This window comes from Triticum aestivum, chromosome 2A, assembly GCF_018294505.1.
Source record: "Triticum aestivum cultivar Chinese Spring chromosome 2A, IWGSC CS RefSeq v2.1, whole genome shotgun sequence".
NCBI classification, from domain to species: domain Eukaryota; kingdom Viridiplantae; phylum Streptophyta; class Magnoliopsida; order Poales; family Poaceae; genus Triticum; species Triticum aestivum.
The window spans coordinates 163,111,180-163,131,708 of NC_057797.1; the positions used below are offsets into that span (position 1 = coordinate 163,111,180).

The following is a 20,529-nucleotide window of genomic DNA, read 5'->3' on the forward strand; positions in this document are numbered from 1 at the left end:
CGGTAGGATTTTTTCAAACTTAGGCGAGTGCCTGACTGCAACTAAGTCTCCAAGTGAGAGAACTTAGGCGAGTACTGGACTGCAGCTAAGCCCCCGAGTGGGAGGATTGCTCTCCACTCGGTAGGATTTTTTCAAACTTAGGCGAGTGCCTGACTGCAGCTAAGTCTCCAAGCGAGAGAACTTAGGAGAGTACTGGACTGCAGCTAAGCCCCCGAGTGGGAGGATTGCTCTCCACTCAGTAGGATTTTTTCAACCTTAGGAAAAACGGATTCGCCGCTAAGCCCCTGAGTGGGAGGCTGGCTCGCCACTCGGTAGGAAACTGTTTTTACAAACTTAGGCGAAGCGGATTCGCAGCTAAGCCACCCACTGGGGGAAAACAATAATAATCACTGGGAAAATTATAACGCTCTTATCTTTGATAAATAAACTACATGAGTTTTTCTTATTACATCTCATCCGAGTGAGAATTCAAGTATAAAAGGGGCGGAGTAGCTCCGCATTCCAGGCTCGTGGCTCATCAATCTGGCGATCGACATTGTAGAGGTGGTATGCTCCATTGTGGAGGACTCTGGTGACTATGAAGGGGCCTTCCCAAGTAGGAGCGAGCTTGTGTGGTTTCTGCTGATCCACTCGGAGGACTAAGTCTCCTTCTTGGAAGGCTCGGCTCTTCACGTTTCTGGCATGGAATCGACGCAAGTCTTGCTGATAGATGGTCGATCGAATCAAGGCCATTTCTCTTTCTTCTTCTAGGAGGTCGACTGCGTCCTGCCGGGCTTGTTCTGCCTCATCTTCTGAGTAGAGCTCAACTCTGGGAGCGTTGTGAAGCAGGTCACTCGGTAAGACTGCCTCGGCTCCGTAGACTAGAAAGAATGGGGTTCTTCTGGTCGATCGATTCGAGGTTGTCCTCAATCCCCAAAGGACTGATGGAAGCTCGTCGACCCATGCACCTGCTGCGTGCTTGAGATCGTGCATCAATCGGGGTTTCAGTCCTTTGAGAATTAGGCCGTTTGCCCTTTCTGCTTGCCCATTCGACTGGGGGTGAGCGACTGAAGCATAGTCGACCCGAGTGCCCTGAGAGGCGCAGAAGGCCCTGAATTTGTCGGAATCGAAGTTTGACCCGTTGTCGGTGATGATGCTGTGTGGAACTCCATATCTGAATATCAACTCTCTGATGAAACGGATAGCGGTGCAAGCATCAAGATTCTTGATAGGCTTGGCTTCAATCCATTTGGTGAACTTGTCGACTGCTACCAGCACATGAGTGAAGCCGCTCCTGTCTGTTCTCCGTGGTCCAACCATGTCTAGCCCCCAAATAGCGAAGGGCCAGACGAGTGGAATGGTTTTCAGGGCTGACGCGGGCTTGTGCGGCATATTGGAGTAATACTGACATCCTTCACATTTGTCGACTATCTCTTTCGCCATCTCATTGGCTCTTGGCCAGTAGAACCCCGCTTGGTATGCTTTAGCCACAGTGGTCCGAGAGGACGCATGATGACCACAGGTCCCCGAGTGGATATCGTTAAGGATCATCTGACCTTCTTCTGGTGTAACACACTTCTGGCCGACCCCAGTTGCGCTTTCTCTATATAACTATCCCTTTATGACTGTAAAGGCCTTGGATCGACGGACGATCTATCGAGCCTCTTCTTCGTCTTCTAGGAGTTCTTTCCTTAGGATGTACGCGATGTACGGTTCTGTCCAGACGGGAGTGAAAACCAAGACTTCCATGACCAGGTCGACCACAGCCGGAACTTCAACTTCACTCTGATCCGTGGCACTTTTTGGCTGCGGGGCCTCTTCAGCGAAGGGATCCTCCTGGACTGATGGTGTGTGGATATGTTCCATAAACACATTGCTGGGAATGGCTTCTCTTTTGGAACCTATTTTTGCCAGATCATCAGCTGCTTGATTTTTCAGTCGGGGTATGTGGTGAAGCTCTAACCCCTCAAATTTCTTCTCCAGCTTTCTCACTGCATTGCAATAACCAGTCATGGCTGGACTTTTGACGTCCCATTCCTTCATCACTTGATTGACCGCCAAATCTGAGTCGCCATAGACCATGAGGCGACGGACGCCGAGTGAAATGGCCATGCGCAACCCATATAAAAGTGCTTCGTATTCTGCCTCGTTGTTAGAGGAATCAAAGTGGATTTGAAGAACATATCTGAGTTTATCTCCTCTGGGGGAGATCAACACCAATCCGGCGCTGGAACCACTTAGCATCTTGGAACCGTCAAAGAACATGGTCCAATGCTCCGAGTGAACCTGAGTTGGCAGTTGTTGTTCAATCCACTCGGCGACAAAATCCGCGATTGCCTGGGACTTGATAGCTTTCTTTGCCTCAAACTTGATATCTAGGGGAAGGAGTTCGATCGCCCATTTTGCCACTCGACTGGTTGCATCCCTGTTATGCAGGATCTCTGACAATGGAGCGTCGCTGACGACTGTAATGGAATGATTAAAGAAGTAGTGAGCAACTTTCTTGGTGGTCATATAAATCCCATATACAAGCTTCTGATAGTGAGGATATCTTTGCTTCGATGGGGTCAGGACTTCAGAAATATAATATACTGGGCGCTGAACTTTGAAGGTTTTCCCTTCTTCTTCCCGCTCGACCGTAAGTACCGTACTAACGACTTGTCCTGTGGCTGCAATGTAAAGCAGCAAAGGCTCTTTGCTGATTGGGGCAGCAAGCACCGGCTGGGTGGAGAGCAGAGCTTTGAGCTCTGCAAACGCTGCATCAGCTTCAGGAGTCCACTCGAACTTGTCGGACTTCTTCATAAATCGGTAAAGAGGTAATGCCTTTTCACCGAGACGAGATATGAATCGACTTAGGGTGGCCAAACAACCAGTAAGCTTCTGGACGTCGTGCACTCGCACAGGGCTTTTCATTCGGAGTATAGTGCCAACTTTTTCTGGATTGGCGTTGATTCCCCGTTCGGAAACGAGAAAGCCGAGTAACTTTCCGCCAGGGACTCCGAATGTACACTTTGATGGATTAAGCTTGATATCATACCTCCTGAGGTTGGCAAAGGTTTCAGCAAGGTCAGTCAGCAGGTCGGAACTCTTCCGTGACTTGACCACAATATCATCCATGTATGCTTCCACGTTCCGACTGATTTGAGTGAGTAAACACTTCCGAATCATCCTCATGAATGTGGCTCCGGCATTCTTGAGGCCGAACGGCATGGTAACATAACAGAAGCACCCGAATGGAGTGATGAAAGCTGTCTTGATCTCGTCAGGTCCATACAGACGGATCTGATGGTACCCGGAATAGGCGTCTAAGAAAGACAGTCGCTCACATCCCGCAGTCGAGTCGACTATCTGGTCGATGCGGGGGAGAGGAAAATGATCTTTCGGGCAGGCCCGATTGATATGTTTAAAGTCAATGCACATGCGAAGTGACTTTTCCTTCTTGGGGACCATGACAACGTTGGCGAGCCACTCGGAGTGGTAGATTTCTCGGATGAACTCCGCTGCTAGGAGCCGAGCCACCTCTTCGCCAATAGCTTTTCTCTTTTGAACGGCGGACCATCGAAGATGTTCCTTGACAGGTTTTACTTTTGAGTCGACTCTCAGGCGATGCTCAGCCAACTCCCTGGGAACACCTGGCATGTCAGAAGGCTTCCATGCGAAGATGTCCCAGTTCTCACGGAGGAACTGGATGAGCGCTTCTTCCTATTTGGAGTTGAGTGTTGTCGAGATATGAGTCGGGGCGGCGCTGGGGTCGGTCTGGTGGATGTGAGCTATCTTCGTGTCGCCAGTCGACTGGAAAGCTGACTCTGTAGCGGGCTTCTTGGCTCGCAACAGATCACTCGGGTCTGCAGTCTTCTGGTATTCCTGCAACTCCACCACTGCCATCTGTGCGTCGGCGATCTTTGAACCCTTCTGAAAACATTCTTCCGCTTTCTTCCGATTGCCCGTAATGGTGATCACACCTTTGGGGCCACGCATCTTCAATTTGAGATACACGTAACATGGTCGGGCCATGAAGCGTGCATAAGCCGGCCTGCCCAAAATAGCGTGATAGGCACTCTGGAAGTCTACAACTTCAAATGTCAACTTTTCTTTGCGGTTATTCTTGGAATCACCGAAAACCACATCAAGAGCAATCTGGCCGAGTGATTCAGCCTTCTTCCCAGGAATGACTCCATGGAAACTCATGTTGCTGGCACTGAGTCTGGACATCGGAATGCCCATCCCCTTCAACGTCTCAGCGTATAATATGTTCAAACCACTGCCACCATCCATCAGGACTTTGGTCAGTCGAGTGCCTTCAACAACTGGGTCGACCGCCAAAGCTTGCCTCCCAGGGGTGGCGATGTGCGTTGGGTGGTCGGACTGGTCGAATGTTATGGCAGTCTGAGACCATTTCAGGTAACTAGGTGTCGCCGGAGCGACCATATTCACCTCTCAGTTAATAACTTTCAGTCGGCTTTTGCTCTCAACATCAGCAAAAATCATCAGGGTGGAATTGACTTGAGGGTATCCGTCATCGCTGTCCTCTTTGTCCTCGACCTTGTCTGACTCCTTTTCCTTACCCTTGGGCTGCTTGCCCTGGAACTGCTGGATCAAGAGTCGACACTGCCGAGTGGTATGTTTCGGGTAAATAAAATTACCCTCTTCATCTTTCTTTGTGTGGACGAGACACGGTAAGTCCAACACATCATTTCCCTCCTGGTCTTTAACCTTTTTGGGGTTCCAAGGCCCTTTAGGTTTCCCTTTAGACTTTCCTTGGGCCAAAGCTAAGGCTTCCCCGGGAGCCGCTGGCTCGGCTTTCCGCTTCTGTTTTCGATTGGAATTGCCTCCGGTTCCTTGGGCGACTGACTTGAGCTTGCCACTCCTGAGTCGATCCTCATCTTCGCCATTAGCGTACTTGGTGGCAATCTCCATCATCCGATTCAGGGACATATCTCCGGTTCGACCGAATTTCAAATTCAGTTCTCTGTACTTGACGCCTTCCTTGAAGGCACAAACTGCTTGGTGGTCAGGCACATTCTCCACCGAGTGATGTAACGTGATCCATCTCTGGATGTAATCCCTCAAAGTTTCATTCGGCTTTTGCACACAAGACCGCAGTTCCGTCAGTCCTGTCGGTCGCTTGCATGTTCCTTCAAATGTGGTGACGAACACTCGGGAGAGATCTTCCCAAGTGTAAATGTTGCTAGGTGCTAACTGGTTTAGCCACGCTCTGGCCGAGCCCTCCAACATGAGAGGCAGGTGCTTCATGGCCACTTCATCATTGCCGCCGCCAGTCTGGACGGCCACTCGGTAGTCCTCAAGCCAAGTATTGGGCTTGGACTCGCTAGTGAACTTACTGGCTCCAGTCGCCAACCTGAAATTGGGAGGAATCGCAGCAGCCCTGATGGCTCTACTAAAGCACTCTGGCCCCGAAACATGTACTCTTCTACTGGCAGGCGCATCTCTGTCGTGGCCTTCTCGGTGAGCCCTGTTCCTGTCGACCAGACCTTGGACGAGGATGGATCTCGCGTCAAAGCCTGGCCCTCTGGGGTCGACTGGAATCCTTCGCCCACCACTATGAGGGCGCCTGTCATCCTGCTGACGAGGCACATACGACCCGCTCCTCGGGGGAGGCGTGGGCACTCGACGTCGACCGTCACAATCGACTCGGTGATCATACTGCTCATGGTTCCCGTACTGGTCATGCCGGTCTCCACGTCCCTCACGCCTCGGGGGCGATCTCGGGCTGTGAGCCGACTGGACTGTGTCCGCAGCAACGGATCTGCTGTGAATTCTGTTCCGCGACTGAGAAACAGCGGAATTCTGATCTCCTGCTGCCCGGAGTAACACTCTGATCTGCAGCAAGCCTCTGCCAGCCTCCGACTGGGAAGGCTGAATCGACTCCACTATACGGGCCGCAATTGCTAAATTCTGAATCGAAGTCCGATATACATGCGGGGGCGGGAAGAGCTGACGTCGACTGGATTCGGGAACCCGTTGTCGCGCCCGCTCGTCGAGTGCTCGCTGGAGGTTCTCCAGTCGAGTGCGCTTGGCCAAGTTTGCCAGGCGCGCGTCCTCCAAGACGCGAGCCTCGGGGGTTTCTCCAACGATAGGAGTGTGCAACGCATCCATGTTTCGGCGGCGAAGTTCTTCTCTCTGCAGCGACGTGAGAGGCTCGGGAAGATACTCCTCATGGGGACGCGACGGGTCGCCTCCTCCTGCGCCTCCATCGGTGCGGGTAAAACCGGGGGGACTAGGCGGTCCATCGACCATCAGAACCTCCGCCGCCGGATCGCTGCTGTCGCACTCAGATGCAGTCTCTTCGGAGCCAGTCGAACAGGCCGTAGAGGGATTCGTCGGGCTCGATCGCCGCGACTTGAGGGGTGGCCGACTGACGGACCACTGCGTGTCTCACCCACCGCCGAAGCCTTGACCGACCGGAGCGCTTGCACCGGCGGGAAGCGGGGAGGGAGGACAACACAGGAGCCGACCGGTAGGGGGTCGACGATTGCCGCAGGAGAACGCCGCGGACGCACGCGCTAAAGTGCGTTGCCCCGCAGACAGGGAGCGCGTCCACGTCGAGCGGAGCCTCCTGAAGCCAGGCGGAGTCGTCGGCGATGAACGTGAGCGCGCCGAGACGGATCTCGCGGCCCTCCACCAAAACTCCGTCGAAAACCATGATGATTCGGGTCGGAAAAGATCGCAACTCCTCCAACAAAACGCTAAAACACCTGCCCCAAGGTGGGCGCCAACTGTCGTGGTTCTAAGTCTGACAGTAATGTAGGGGGGTAAGTATGGAGAGGCGATGTCTTAGCTATGGACAGGTTGTAAGGACGCAAGGTTTACGTCAGGCCCTTCTCGGAAGAAGTAAAAGCCCTACGTCTCGGAGCCTGGAGGCGGTCGACTAGATTATGTGTGTATGAGTTACAGAAGTGCGAACCCTTGTCTCGGAGGAGGGGGGTGGCTTATATAGAGTGCGCCAGGACCCCGGCCAGCCCATGTTACGAAGGGTTCAATGTACATTAAGGTAGGGCATTACTGATAACGCTAGCAATAAAGTGCTATGATGACCATAAAAGCTACTTAATGACCGACCGTTAGCGTGCGGAGTGACTTTAGGTCTCCTGGCCGTCGAGTGGTTGGATCTTGGTCGAGTAATTGCTTCTTGGTCGAGTGTCTTCGAGTCTGTCGAGTGGAACACCTCCAAGTCGATTGAAAGGTGATTTATTCTAGAGGTGTCCTTGGGTAGGGCAGTTAGGAAAGGTCCGTGACCCTACCCTAGGTACATAGCTTCATCAGCTGCTATTGTTATAATCACTATAAAATCCAAAAATATTGCTTTTGCTACCGTTACCTTTTGTTATCGTTACCACTACTATCATATTACTTTGATACTAAATACTTTGCTGCAGATATTAAGTTTCCAGGTGTGGTTGAATTGACAACTCAGCTGCTAATACTTGAGAATATTCTTTGGCTCCCCTTGTATCGAATCAATAAATTTGGATTGAATACTCTACCCTCGAAAACTGTTGCGATCCCCTATACTTGTGGGTTATCAAGAGCTTGGTAATAAGACGTGGCCGAGTATATTCCGTTCGTAGTCCACCGCCAGAGGATCTTGTTCGGGGTATTAGAGAGGACAATCCGTTGAAGCATGCACCAAACATCAACATATTGGACCGTGGTCGCCACCCCCAGGGCATCGTGGATGTCGGAGACCAGGCACAGTCGTGAATGGCCTCGCCAACAAGCCTAGTGCACCGGCGTCGTCGGGTAACCAACACTGTGAGAGAGGGCGTGAGGTCCAAGATTCTGTCCAGAAACGACATTGCTTGCCATCGCCCAAGATCCAGGTCGTCGAGGCACGGAAGATTTGTTGCACCTCTGGTTCGCAAGGAAGACGCAAGTGCCGCCAGGGCCGAGAAGTATTGGTTGCTTGAAGCCAGAGCCACCTGGTTCGGAGCACTCCAAACTGCAGGGGCGACAAAGTTTGGCCCAATTGACAAGGCAATGGCCAGCCTTAACATCCTTGCCCCTGCCATAGGAAATCACAGATAATGCGCGTGACCAGCTTGAGGATAGTGGGGTTCAGGGCCATCACAATCAAGACATGAACCAGCATAGCAGAGATTATGTGCCGGACCAGGGCCAGGCGCTCCCCGTGAGAGAGGAGAGAGGCCTTCTAGGTGGCCAACTTGCTCACCAGCTGATCGACCAAGGGTATTAGAGAGGCGGAGGACACCTTGCGAACTAAGAGCAGCAAGCCGAGGTATTTGATTGGGAAGGCGGAGACAGGGCATCTGAGGAGCGTGCCCACCTCGGTGGCAACCTCATGCGCGCACTAGATCGGGGTTGCCGAGCATTTGAGGAAATTGGTGTGGAGACCAGAAGCATGGCCGAAAGTTTCTAAGAGCTCACAGAGAGTGTGCAACTCGGCTGGATCTGGGTGGTAGAAGATGACCACATCGTCCGCGAAGAGCGAGATGCTAGACGCGGCATGGCGCGTGGCTAGGCGGCGAAGAATCCCAAAGTTGACGGGCACAGTAAGAGTGAGTTATGGGTGTTGATGACAATGGCGACAAAAGGGTACATAGTCATAAACTAAAAGACAAAAGCAAACACACACAAAAATTGTTCTAAGGTCAAATGAATTAGGGGCTCGATGTTACCATAAAAAAGAGAAAGTATTCTCAAAAAAAGGAAAGAAAACACAAATTTGTACATATATTATGTAGAAATTGCACTGCTCCATAATACACAAAAACTATATATGTATATGTAAAAATTTGTGTTAGTTAACACATGTGGTCGTGCACTTGGTTACAACTACCGATTGCACAACATGTGTACGATACCCACAATCACTTTTTCTTTCCAATACACATAACCGTTACTAGAAAACAAAAATTACAAATAAAAACAAAAGTTATTCTAAGATAGAATGATTTAGGGGCATTGATGTTACCCTAAAAACAAAGAAAATGTATGGATTAATCTAATTTGGCAAGCATTACTCCAACAATGAAGTTCCACATGCATGCAGAAATAAAGGATCATTCTAGTGGAGAGAGATTGCTTAAGTCTAACTAGTCTATATAGAGGTTTGACATCATGCAAAGTCACACTACCCTACTATGAAAAAATGTTTGGAATGACTCCACCATGATGAGGAAATATCCCGAGTTACACTCATTTGCTTTTGATGATGATATTTCTATTGGAAAAGCCAAGCAAGTTGATAATTGCTATAACTTATTCCAGCTACCACTATGTGTAATTGCTCATCAATAATTCCATCACTTAGCACCACAACTTGGCAACATCAGACACAATCATAATCAGGACACTCGCAACCATATGTGGGGTAACACTAAGTTCAACACCAAGAAGATATATACAATTCTCTGATTGGCTCTACATCTGCACCTCAACCATTGAAATGGATCTGGAAGTCATGTTGTTGGCCTAAGCACAATTTTTTCTGTTGGCTTATGCTTAATGACAGAGTCAACACATGTGAGATGCTCACCAAGAAGAATTTCCAACTTGACAACACCCAATGTGCTCCTATGTCATGACTATAATATGGAAGACTTTATGCATATGTTCTTCAATTGCTCCTTCAGCTAAGGTTTTTGGTGGAGCATTAGTATGGAATGGAACTCTGGTGGAAACATCAATGGAATGCTCATTGATGCTAGGAAAAGATATCAAATGGAATTCTTCATGGAAATACTCATCATTGGATGCTGGAGCATTTGGAACCAAAGAAATGGCATGATATTAGAAAACAAACATTATTCCATTGATGCTTGCAAGCATGATTTCAGAACATCTTCCACCTAACCATGATCAGGGCTAAGCCTAGTATCAAGGAGGGAATGATATCCTGGATTGATAGTGTGTAATAAATTTATATTATAGCCTCCCTCCTGGCCCATGTAACTAATTCGATGATCTTTGTACAACTACCTCACTAATTCTAAATAAAAAGGCTCACAGTAGGGGGGGTTTTCCTACTGTTTTTGGTCAACAAATGTAGAAATAAAATAAAATAAAGAGATAAATTTTATAGGCAGACTGTGTAGAAATTGCGCCGTTCTATAATATGCAAGAACTATATGTTAATGCAATTTTTAGACCACAATACGGTTTTCAGACAGGTTACATGAAACTTGCATATATACAACCAATATTATATTTAATGTTTAAAAAATAAAAAAATAAAAATGGGATTAATCATCTCACGACATGCCAAATATGAACTACATCTTTATATCGGCACGACTGTCTCCTCATCGAACTCATACACACATGCATATCTACATACATCTTATATCGGCGAGACCATGACAAACTTGTCATTGAGGGGACCATCCCTACTCACCCCTGCTAATTATATCTTCAAATGGTCTCTATTCTTTCAGCAATGGCGGCCACTAAGGAAGAGGAAGGACTGCGAAGCGGTGTCAGACATCCTTAACAAGATCAAACTCCTTCATGATGTTCACAGGAACTCTTGAGCTTGTTGTAGTTGTTTCATTGCTATTCCAATGCTCTTTTCGAGCCACTAGTTGTATCCAGTGTTTTTTTTGTTCTTACCGAATTATGGGTGCATGCTGTGAAGTGGGCACATGAAATGCTCTAGTTGATGGAAATTCCACGACCATAGCCCATCGACACAGTCGGCCAGCTATGGAGAGACCACTGGCCTGGGATGGGTGAAAATCAACACATTCATTGCTCGTGACCTTATAACTACAAAGGGAGTAGGGGGGAGAGGAGGCATTGCCAGAGCCCGCCTTGCCTTTATTGGTGCTGGGAGCAAGCCCTTCGCTAGAGTAACAGACCCACTAACAGCTAAACTATGGGATATGCATGAGGGTGTAATATTTACACATCTGCGTGGTCTATCACATGTGATCATGAAGGTAGACTGCTTAGAGGTTGCCAACCTCTGGACTTTGTGCCATAATTCTCGTTCAACTGCAGCGCCTATTCTACAATAACTAGGGAATCACACCCTGAGCTTTGCTTCATTCTCAATTCAACATGTTCCCACGTCTTCAAATGTTTCTGCACACCTTTGTGCAAAGCCTGCTTGCAAGCTAGAGGTGACACAAAGCTGGCAGTTTGAGAACCCAAACTTTCTGGTTCAAAGCTTGTGAGCTGATTGTAAAAGAATTTTCATACATTAATAAAGTCCTAGCTTTGATGCAAAATAATAATAACTAGAAGAGTTAGGCGCTCCTTGTTGTGCCGTTGGTGTTGTTAGGTTTCTTTAAAAAAATCAATTTGTTTCAAAATACAAAGTGTATTACTCCCTCTGTAAAGAAATATAAGAGCATTTGGATCACAAAAGTAGTAATCTAATTGCTATTATATTTCTTTACGGGATCGGTATTTTTAGATTCATCATGAAATGAATTTTCATACTTTTTTGTTTAATATTGTGGATGTCGGTATTTTTGCTCTGAACATGGTCAAAGATAAAAAAAATTGACTTTCTAAAAGACTAATACCCCTTATATTTTAGAACTGAAGAAATATTTAGTTTGACGGGTGGGGGAGACGATAGAGTGTGTTTTTTATTTATAATGCGTTGATTCGGTGGGCCTTTCTTGGTGTGATTCTGTGTTATCTGCTAAGCAACTTATATTGATGTGGGGAAATTTATGTGTCGGCGCTTGCATATACTATATTTGTACTACAATATTACATGATGGCGCTTCTTTTTTCTAGGTGGTGGGAGGGTGCGCGTGATTGATATATTTTTACAACCCGGTTGATGTTGATTGAATTGAAAAACCGTTGGCCCGATCAAAATCGTAAACCAAATCCACAATTGAATATCTCAATTGAAAGAAAGAGCTTCAGAATTAGAGAATATAGTGAATTAAAATAATTGAATGGGAGAGTTTGAGAAATTGTTGACCTGGTCAGAATCGGATGACCCAATTCTGAATACCTCAATTAATTGTGAAGACTTAAAAAATTAGGAAGCATAATATATAGTATAAAAGAATTGAATGAGAGATCTTTAAGACCCAATTCTAATTGGAGACCTTAATTAAATATGGGCTCTTTAAAACTAGTGAGCTTAGTGTTACAGAGGATTAATGCTATGACATGTCATCAATATACCTAGTGGATATTGCATGAGGTTGCATGATACTACCTATGATATCCCTACTATCGAAGATCTTATAGACAACCTTATTAGAGCAAGTAAAATAAGGTGATGTAAACGGGCTATAAGGATATATTATGTTTTGCTGAGTTTTTTTTTTGAAATGATGTTTTGCTGAGTTGAAAGAGAGATGAGAGGAAAGAGAAGAGAATTGGATCGTGAATTTACAATCGGCTGTAGCATGAGCTCTATGAAATTTTGAGAGTGGAAGGTGGATCATATGTTAAGTATTTTTCTAGTAGCTAACTACTACTACACATGTTGACTATTACATTAGCTATAGATGACATGATAACATGCTACAGCCAACAACTGGTTATATTATTTAATCATGCTTTTATAGACTGCTCATGAGTTAATAGCTGTACATAACATGATAACCATATACGCCAACAATTGCTCCTAAACAAGCCGTGTTTCCTTGTCCTGATTCTCCTGTACAAATTCATTAATCCAAGCCCTAGGCAGAACAGCATTGGTTGTTATGCAACCCCTCCAACCCCAACGGTTCTTGCATCAGCCCATCCTAACCTTGACCACCTCAAGCAAGCTACCCTTCGCTATATAAACACTTCCCCACAAACTCATCACCTCAAAACACAGAACCCACACACCTCCTCTGTATTTTCTCCCTCTTTAAACCCACAAATCTCTGTCTGTCCTTACACTCAGAGAGACCATCAAAATGGTGAGTGTGCAATACCAACTCAATTGCCCGTCGCTGATTACACATGCATGTAAACTTTCGTGTCTGACACTTTCTTCTTGTGTCATGTTATGCGTACGTGCAGGTTGCGGAGGCGAAGCAGAACGGCGTGGCCACCATGGCGGGCAGCAAGGTGCAGCTGATGTCGGTGAAGCGCGGCGAGCCGACGCTGGTGTCGCCGGCGGAGGCCACGCCGACGGGGGAGCAGTACTACCTGTCCAACCTGGACCAGAACATCGCGGTGATCGTGCAGACCGTGTACTGCTTCAAGTGCCCATCGGGCCGCGGCAACGAAGGTGCCGCGGACGCGCTCCGGGCCGCGCTGGCTCGCGTGCTCGTCCACTACCACCCGCTCGCCGGCCGCCTCGGCATCAGCCCGGAGATGAAGCTCATCGTGGAGTGCACCGGCGAGGGCGTCCCGTTCGTGGAGGCTGAGGCCGCTTGCGACCTCGCCCTCATCGGGGACCTCTCCACCCCGGACCCCGCCGCGCTGGGCCAGCTCGTGTACTCCGTCCCCGGCGCCAAGAGCATCCTCGAGATGCCGCCCATGACGGCGCAGGTACGCCACGCCACTCGCACGCGCTCGAGCGCAGAGGCATGCATTAACTGCGTATTTCCGTCACCCTCCGTTGCCGAGTCGGGCATTGCCGATGCCGGGGTGCGTTGCCCTGAGCTGCGCTTTTAATGGCGGCGTGGAGCCTTGCGCCCTTTTCTTTTCAAAGGAACAGGAAGCATTCTGGACTTGCCAGCGGCAAGTAACTTGGAAACGGACTGCCTGCAACGCGCGTGACTCCAATAATTGAAATTAGTATTGGTTGGCTAGTACTACTACTCAAGGGTTGAACAAATTTGAGTTCAATAGCTTTTGGGGTTGAAAAGTGAGTTCAGTGGGGCAGCCAGAAATATGTTTTCCTCGTAGAAATACAATGGTTTCTTCAGTTCTACCCGCTTTGCTAAATCCAAATATGTTTTCTTCGGACAAATATTTCTTTACTGATACATTGTATTTTTTATAGGGACTTTGTTCTACATTGTTAGCCCAACCACTTCTACCTATAAATCAACCAAATCATACCATCCGTTTAGTTTTAGTTGTCGAGCTACCTCATGATACATTGACAGGCACATGTCATTCACTAACTAATCCAGTCATGTAGTGCATGCAGCTAGGGTCCAAAACTCACACAAGATTAGTTGCACCAAATTAGTAGTTAACATTGATACGTCGAACACCCAAATTAGTCAAAACACGTCTGCTGCAAATTTAATGAATTTGAACTGTCGATAATGAATTCGAACTGTGTAGTTTCTTTGACAAAGTTCGTAGTATTACTTACTTTGACTTAAAACTTTTTTCGAAAAGAGGATCACCCCGGGAGTCAGTAAAATAATTGAAGTTTTACCATTGGTCAATTTAATTCGCAGGTGACCAGGTTTGAATGTGGCGGCTTCAGCATCGGGTTGGCCATGAACCACTGCATGTTCGACGGTCTGGGCGCCATGGAGTTCGTCAACTCCTGGGCCGAGATGGCGCGCGGCGCCACGGAGCTCACCGTGCCACCGTTCCTCGACCGCTCCGTGCTCCGCGCGCGCGACCCTCCGGTGATCTCCAACCCGCACCACGAGTTCGAGGAGATCGCTGACGTCTCGGAAATGGCGGCGCTCTACGGCGGCCAGGAGCTGGTGTACCGCTCCTTCTGCTTCGACCCGGACAGGCTTGAGCGCGTCCGCGGCCTCGCCCTCGCCGACGGGGATCTCGAGCGCTGCACCACCTTCGAGGCGCTCTCCGGCCTCGTCTGGCGCGCTCGCACCCGCGCGCTGGGGCTCGCGCCGGAGCAGCAGACGAAGCTGCTGTTCGCCGTGGACGGGCGCCGCCGCTTCGTGCCTCCGCTCCCAAAGGGGTACTTCGGGAACGGCATCGTGCTGACCAACGCCCTAGCGACGGCGGGGGATCTGCTGTCGGCGCCGGTGTCGCGCGCGGCCGGGAAGGTGCAGGAGGCCGTGCGGATGGTGACGGACGAGTATATGCGGTCGGCGGTGGACTATTTTGAGGCGACGCGCTCGCGGCCATCGCTGGCGTCGACGCTGCTCATCACCACGTGGTCGCGGCTCGCGTTCAACGGCGCCGACTTCGGCTGGGGCGAGCCGACCATGTCCGGGCCAGTCACGCTGCCGGAGAAGGAGGTCATACTCTTCCTCGCGCACGGCAAGGAGAGGAAGAGCATCAACGTGCTGCTCGGCCTGCCGGCGTCCGCCATGGACACTTTCCAAGAGCTCATGGACGAGATATGATCGGCCCAGACCGATTGGATACGTCAGCGACTGCGCTCGGTGTTTCTATGCTTGTTTTGCATGTGTTTGTTACTTGTTAGCATGGTTATGTTAATTGTATTATTAAGTGTGCGTCATTTAATTACCAACTAGTCCCTGGTATAAAACTTTGAATTTTTTTTACATGAGTATGTTTGTAAAACTATACTTCCTCCAATACAAAAAACATGACATCCTAGACTTTCGATCAAATAAACATTTAAACCAATATTTAGATTCAACGTGAAATAATCATATTTATGTGGTTATCTAAAAAAAGGAATTTTATAATGTTGTATGATTATATTCTAAAAGAAATCAATGATGAATACTAGCTATGTTTTTTAGACCATTTGGCATACGTACTCGCTTCGGAGAGAGGTGCGCAAAGGGCAGCCCAATCTTCATGTTGTAGGATCAAATATTGAATGAGATGATCAATTGTGGGTAGCCGGGATAAACAAGGCACTATGACAGGAGGAATAGGATGCCAACGGTAGCCCGTGATTCGAGTGGACCGCCAGTTCACAATCTGCGCACTAACCCAAATAACGACGCTCAAGTCTCCGGGCACTAATTTGATGCAATCCGCGAGTCGATCATGAAAAAAATATACAACCGCACTCAAGTCGTCGAGAATGCATCAGGATGAACTCCACGAGGAATCATAAGAATAAGGTAGCAAGAACTCTCCAATCTCAAGACAAGACTATGTGTTTGTCTATAAAACTAGATGACCCATTGTGCCCAGGACGCATTGGCAAATTGCAACCGAAAATTTAAGCAAGCTACGATGATCATGTTTTATGAATTATGCACATAGCATGATCTTGATTTATGACATTTCACGCCGCGACACCTCGTTGCAGTCATGGTGCAAAATATATATGCATTCGATAAATGAGGCAATTAATTTGTACATGCAAGATGTTTTTACCAAGGGCTCATGTCTTGTGAGTATCGCATATTGTGCTGGGTTTTGACAGCGACGGGACAACCATTCAGGCAGACTCCTCCCCCCTATTTGTATCTTTAGATCTCTGAAGGCGCATGAATTGCAAAGTATCATAGATGGTTCATTCATACCCAGTTCATTCATTGACAAATAGGGTGTTTGGTCCCTTGCATGACTATGATCAAGCACAGATACAACTACATTAACAATCATATGCATAACCACATTATCAAACATACTCATAAGCACATTAACATGCACGTGTAGTCATAACAGTGGCACACAGACATGCGCATAAGCATACATTTATACACACAATATTTTCGGACGGGCACACTAACAAACATGGATTACTACTCTTGGATCATGGCAGGTGCTTGTTTGTCCTGGCCGTGTTGGGAACGTAGCAATAATTCAAAAAAAATTCCTACGTGTCACCAAGATCAATCTAGGAGATACTAGCAACGAGAGAGAGGGAGTGCATCTTCATACCCTTGAAGATCGCTAAGTGGAAGCGTTACAAGAACACGGTTGGTGGAGTTGTACACGCAGATCGTAGTCGATTCCGATCTAAGCGCCGAACAACGGTGCCTCTGCGTTCAACACACATACAACCAGGGGACGTCTCCTCCTTCTTGATCCAGCAAGGGGAGAGGAGAAGTTGAGGGAGAACTCCGACATCACGACTGCGTGGTGGTGATGGTGCTCGTGGTTCTCCGGCAGGACTTCGCCAAGCGCTACGGAGGAGGAGGAGGTGTAGGAGAGGGGAGGGGCTGCGCCAGGGGAAGTGTGCGGCTGCCCTATCTCTCCCTCACTGTATATAGGGGAAGGAGGAGGAGGAGGCGCCCTAGGGTTCCCTAGGGGAGGGGCGGCGGCCACAGGGGAAACCCTAGATGGGTTTGGGCGCCCCCACCCCTAGGAAACTTGCCCCCCAAGCCGGGAGGGGTGGCTGCCTAGGGAGGCGCCCCCACCTCTCCAGCTTACGTGAGATGGGGTGGGAGGGGCGCTCATCCCCTTAGTGGGCTGATGTCCCCCTCCCCTTGGCCCATAAGGCCCCCCAACGCTTCCCGGGGCCTCCGAAACCCCTTTCGGACACGCTGGTAGTCACCCGGTACCCCCGGAACAATTCCGAACTCCAATACCCTTCGTCCAATATATCGATCTTCACCTCCGGACCATTCCAGAACTCCTCGTCACATCCAGGACTCCGAACAACCTTTGGTAACCACATACTATTTCCCATAACAACTCTAGCGTCACCGAACCTTAAGTGTGTAGACCCTACGGGTTCGGGAACCATGCAGACATGACCGAGACATCTCTCCGGCCAATAACCAATAGCGGGATCTGGATACCCATATTGGCTCCCACATGTTCCACGATGATCTCATCGGATGAACCACAATGTCGGGGATTCAATCAATCCCGTATACAATTCCCTTTGTCTATCGGTATGTTACTTGCCCGAGATTCGATCGTCGGTATCCCATACCTCGTTCAATCTCGTTACTGGCAAGTCTCTTTACTCATTCCGTAACGCATGATCCCGTGACCAACTCCTTAGTCACATTGAGCTCATTATGATGATGCATTACCGAGTGGGCCCAGAGATACCTCTCTGTCATTGGAAGTGACAAATCCCAGTCTCGATTCGTGCCAACCCAACAGACACTTTCGGAGATACCTGTAGTGCACCTTTATAGCCACCCAGTTACGTTGTGACGTTTGGTACACCCAAAGCATTCCTACGGTATCCGGGAGTTGCACAATCTCATGGTCTAAGGAAATGATACTTGACATTAGAAAAGCTTTAGCAAACGAACTACACGATCTTGTGCTACGCTTAAGATTGGATCTTGTCCATCACATCATTCTCCTAATGATGTGATCCCGTTATCAATGACATCCAATGTCCATGGTCAGGAAACCATGACCATCTATTGATCAATGAGCTAGTCAACTAGAGGCTTACTAGGGACATATTATGATATGTGTTCACACATGTATTACGGTTTCCGGTTAATACAATTATAGCATGAACAATAGACAACTATCATGAACAAGGAAATATAATAATAACCATTTTATTATTGCCTCTAGGGCATATTTCCAACAGTCTCCCACTTGCACTAGAGTCAATAATCTAGTTCACATCATTATGTGATTAACACTCATAGTTCACATCGCCATGTGACTAACACCCGAAGAGTTTACTAGAGTCAATAATCTAGTTCACATCGCCATGTGATTAACACCCAAGAGTTTACTAGAGTCATTAATCTAGTTCACATCACCATGTGATTAACACTCAATGAGTTCTAGGGTTTGATCATGTTATGCTTACGAGAGAAGTGTCAGTCAATGGGTCTGCAACATTCAGATCCATGTGTTCTTCGCAAATCTCGATTTCATATTGTAGATGTTGCTACTATGCTCCACTTGGAGCTATTCCAAATGGTTGCTCCACTATACGTATCCGTTGCTACTCAGAGTCATCCGGATAGGTGTTAAAGCTTGCATCGACGTAACCCTTTACGCCGAACTCTTTATCACCTTCATAAACGAGAAACATTTCCTTATTCCTAAGGAAAATTTTGACCGCTGTCCAATAATCCACTCCTGGATCACTCCTGTACCCCCTTGCCAGACATGTGGCAAGGCACATCACGGTACACAACATGGCATATCGTATAGAGCCTATGGCTAAGGCATAGGGGACGACTTTCGTCCTTTCTCTTTCTTCTGCCGTGGTTGACCTTCAAGTCTTAACTTCACACCTCACAACTCAGGCAAGAACTCCTTCTTTGACTGATCCATCTTGAACTCCTTCAAGATCATGTCAAGGTATGTGCTATGTGAAAGTCTTATCAGGCGTCTTGATCTATCTCTATAGATCTTGATACCCAACATGTAAGTAGTTTTACACATGTCTTCCTTTGAGAAACTCCATTCAAACAACCCTTGATGCTTTCTAGAAATTCTACATCATTTCCGATCAACAATATGTCATCCATATATACCTATCAGAAATGTTGTAGTGCTCTCACTCACTTTCTTGCAAATACAAGTTTCTTGCAAACTTTGTATATACCCAAATGCTTTAATCGCCTCATCAAAGCATATGTTCCAACTCCGAGATGCTTGCTCCAGTCCATAGAAGGATCGCTGGAGTTTGCATACCTTTTAGCATCCTTAGGATTGACAAAAAAACTTATTGGTTGTATCACATACAACCTTTCCTCACAGAAACCGTCAAGGAAACTTTGTTTTGACATCCATCTGCCTGATTTCATAAATGAAAATGCAGCAACTGCTAACATAGTTCTAACAGACTTTAGCATCGCTATGATTGAGAGAGTCTCATCACAGTCAACTCCTTGAACTTGTCGGAAACTTCTTTGAGACAAGTCGAGCTTCACAAATGGTGACATTAATTACCATCAGCGTCTGTCTTCTTCTTAAAGATCCATTTATTCTCAATGGCTTGCCGTTCATCGGGCAAGTCCACCAAAGTCCATACTTTGTTCTCATACATGGATCCTATCTCGGATTTCATGGCTTCTAGCCATTTGTTGGAATCCGGGCCCACCATCGCTTCTTCATAGCTCATAGGTTCATCGTTGTCCAACAACATGACCTTTAAGACAGGGTTACCACCGAGAAGTTGTACACACCTTTGTCGACCTACGAGGTTCGATAGTAATTTGATCTGAAGCTTGATGATCATCATCATTAGCTTTCTCTTCAACTGACGTAGTTTCCATAGAAACATCTTTCTGTGCTGCGCTACTCTCTGGTTGAAGTGAAGGTTCAACAATCTCATCAAGTTCTATCTTCCTCCCACTCAATTCTTTCGAGAGAAACTCTTTCTCAAGAAAGGACCTGTTCTTAGCGACAAACACTTTGCCCTCAGATCTGAGATAGAAGGTATACCCAATCGTCTTGTTTGGGTATTCTATGAAGATACAATTTTCCTCTTTGGGTTCGAGCTTTTCCGACCGAAGCCTATCGACATAAGCATCGTAGCCCCAAACCTTAAGAAACAACAACTTTGGTTTCTTGCCAAACCATAGTTCATACGGTGTCGTCTCCACAGACTTAGATGGTGCCCTATTTAAAGTGAATGTAATTGTCTTTAATGCATAACCCCCAAAAATAGTGGTAGATTGGTAAGAGACATCATACACCATATCCAATAAGGTTCGATTACGATGTTCGGACACACCATCATGCTATGGTGTTCCAGGCGGCGTCAACTATGAAACGATTCCACCTTGTCTTTAGTGATTGCCAAACTCATAACTCAGATACTTTCCCTTTGATCAGATCGAAGGAACTTGATCTTCTTGTTACGATGATTCTCAACTTCACTCTGAAATTGCTTGAACTTTTCAAACATTT

General features: G+C 47.5%; 1 protein-coding gene across 1 annotated transcript; it reads left to right on the forward strand.

Moving 5' to 3' along the window:
- The first annotated feature begins 12,758 nt into the window (after nucleotides 1–12,758).
- LOC123188144 (omega-hydroxypalmitate O-feruloyl transferase) lies at nucleotides 12,759–15,386 on the forward strand. The gene is made up of 3 exons (XM_044600188.1): nucleotides 12,759–12,845; nucleotides 12,949–13,422; nucleotides 14,289–15,386. The coding sequence occupies exons 1-3, from the start codon at nucleotides 12,843–12,845 to the stop codon at nucleotides 15,153–15,155; spliced, it is 1,344 nt and encodes a 447-aa protein (XP_044456123.1). The 5' UTR covers nucleotides 12,759–12,842; the 3' UTR covers nucleotides 15,156–15,386.
- Nucleotides 15,387–20,529: the final 5,143 nt, after the last annotated feature.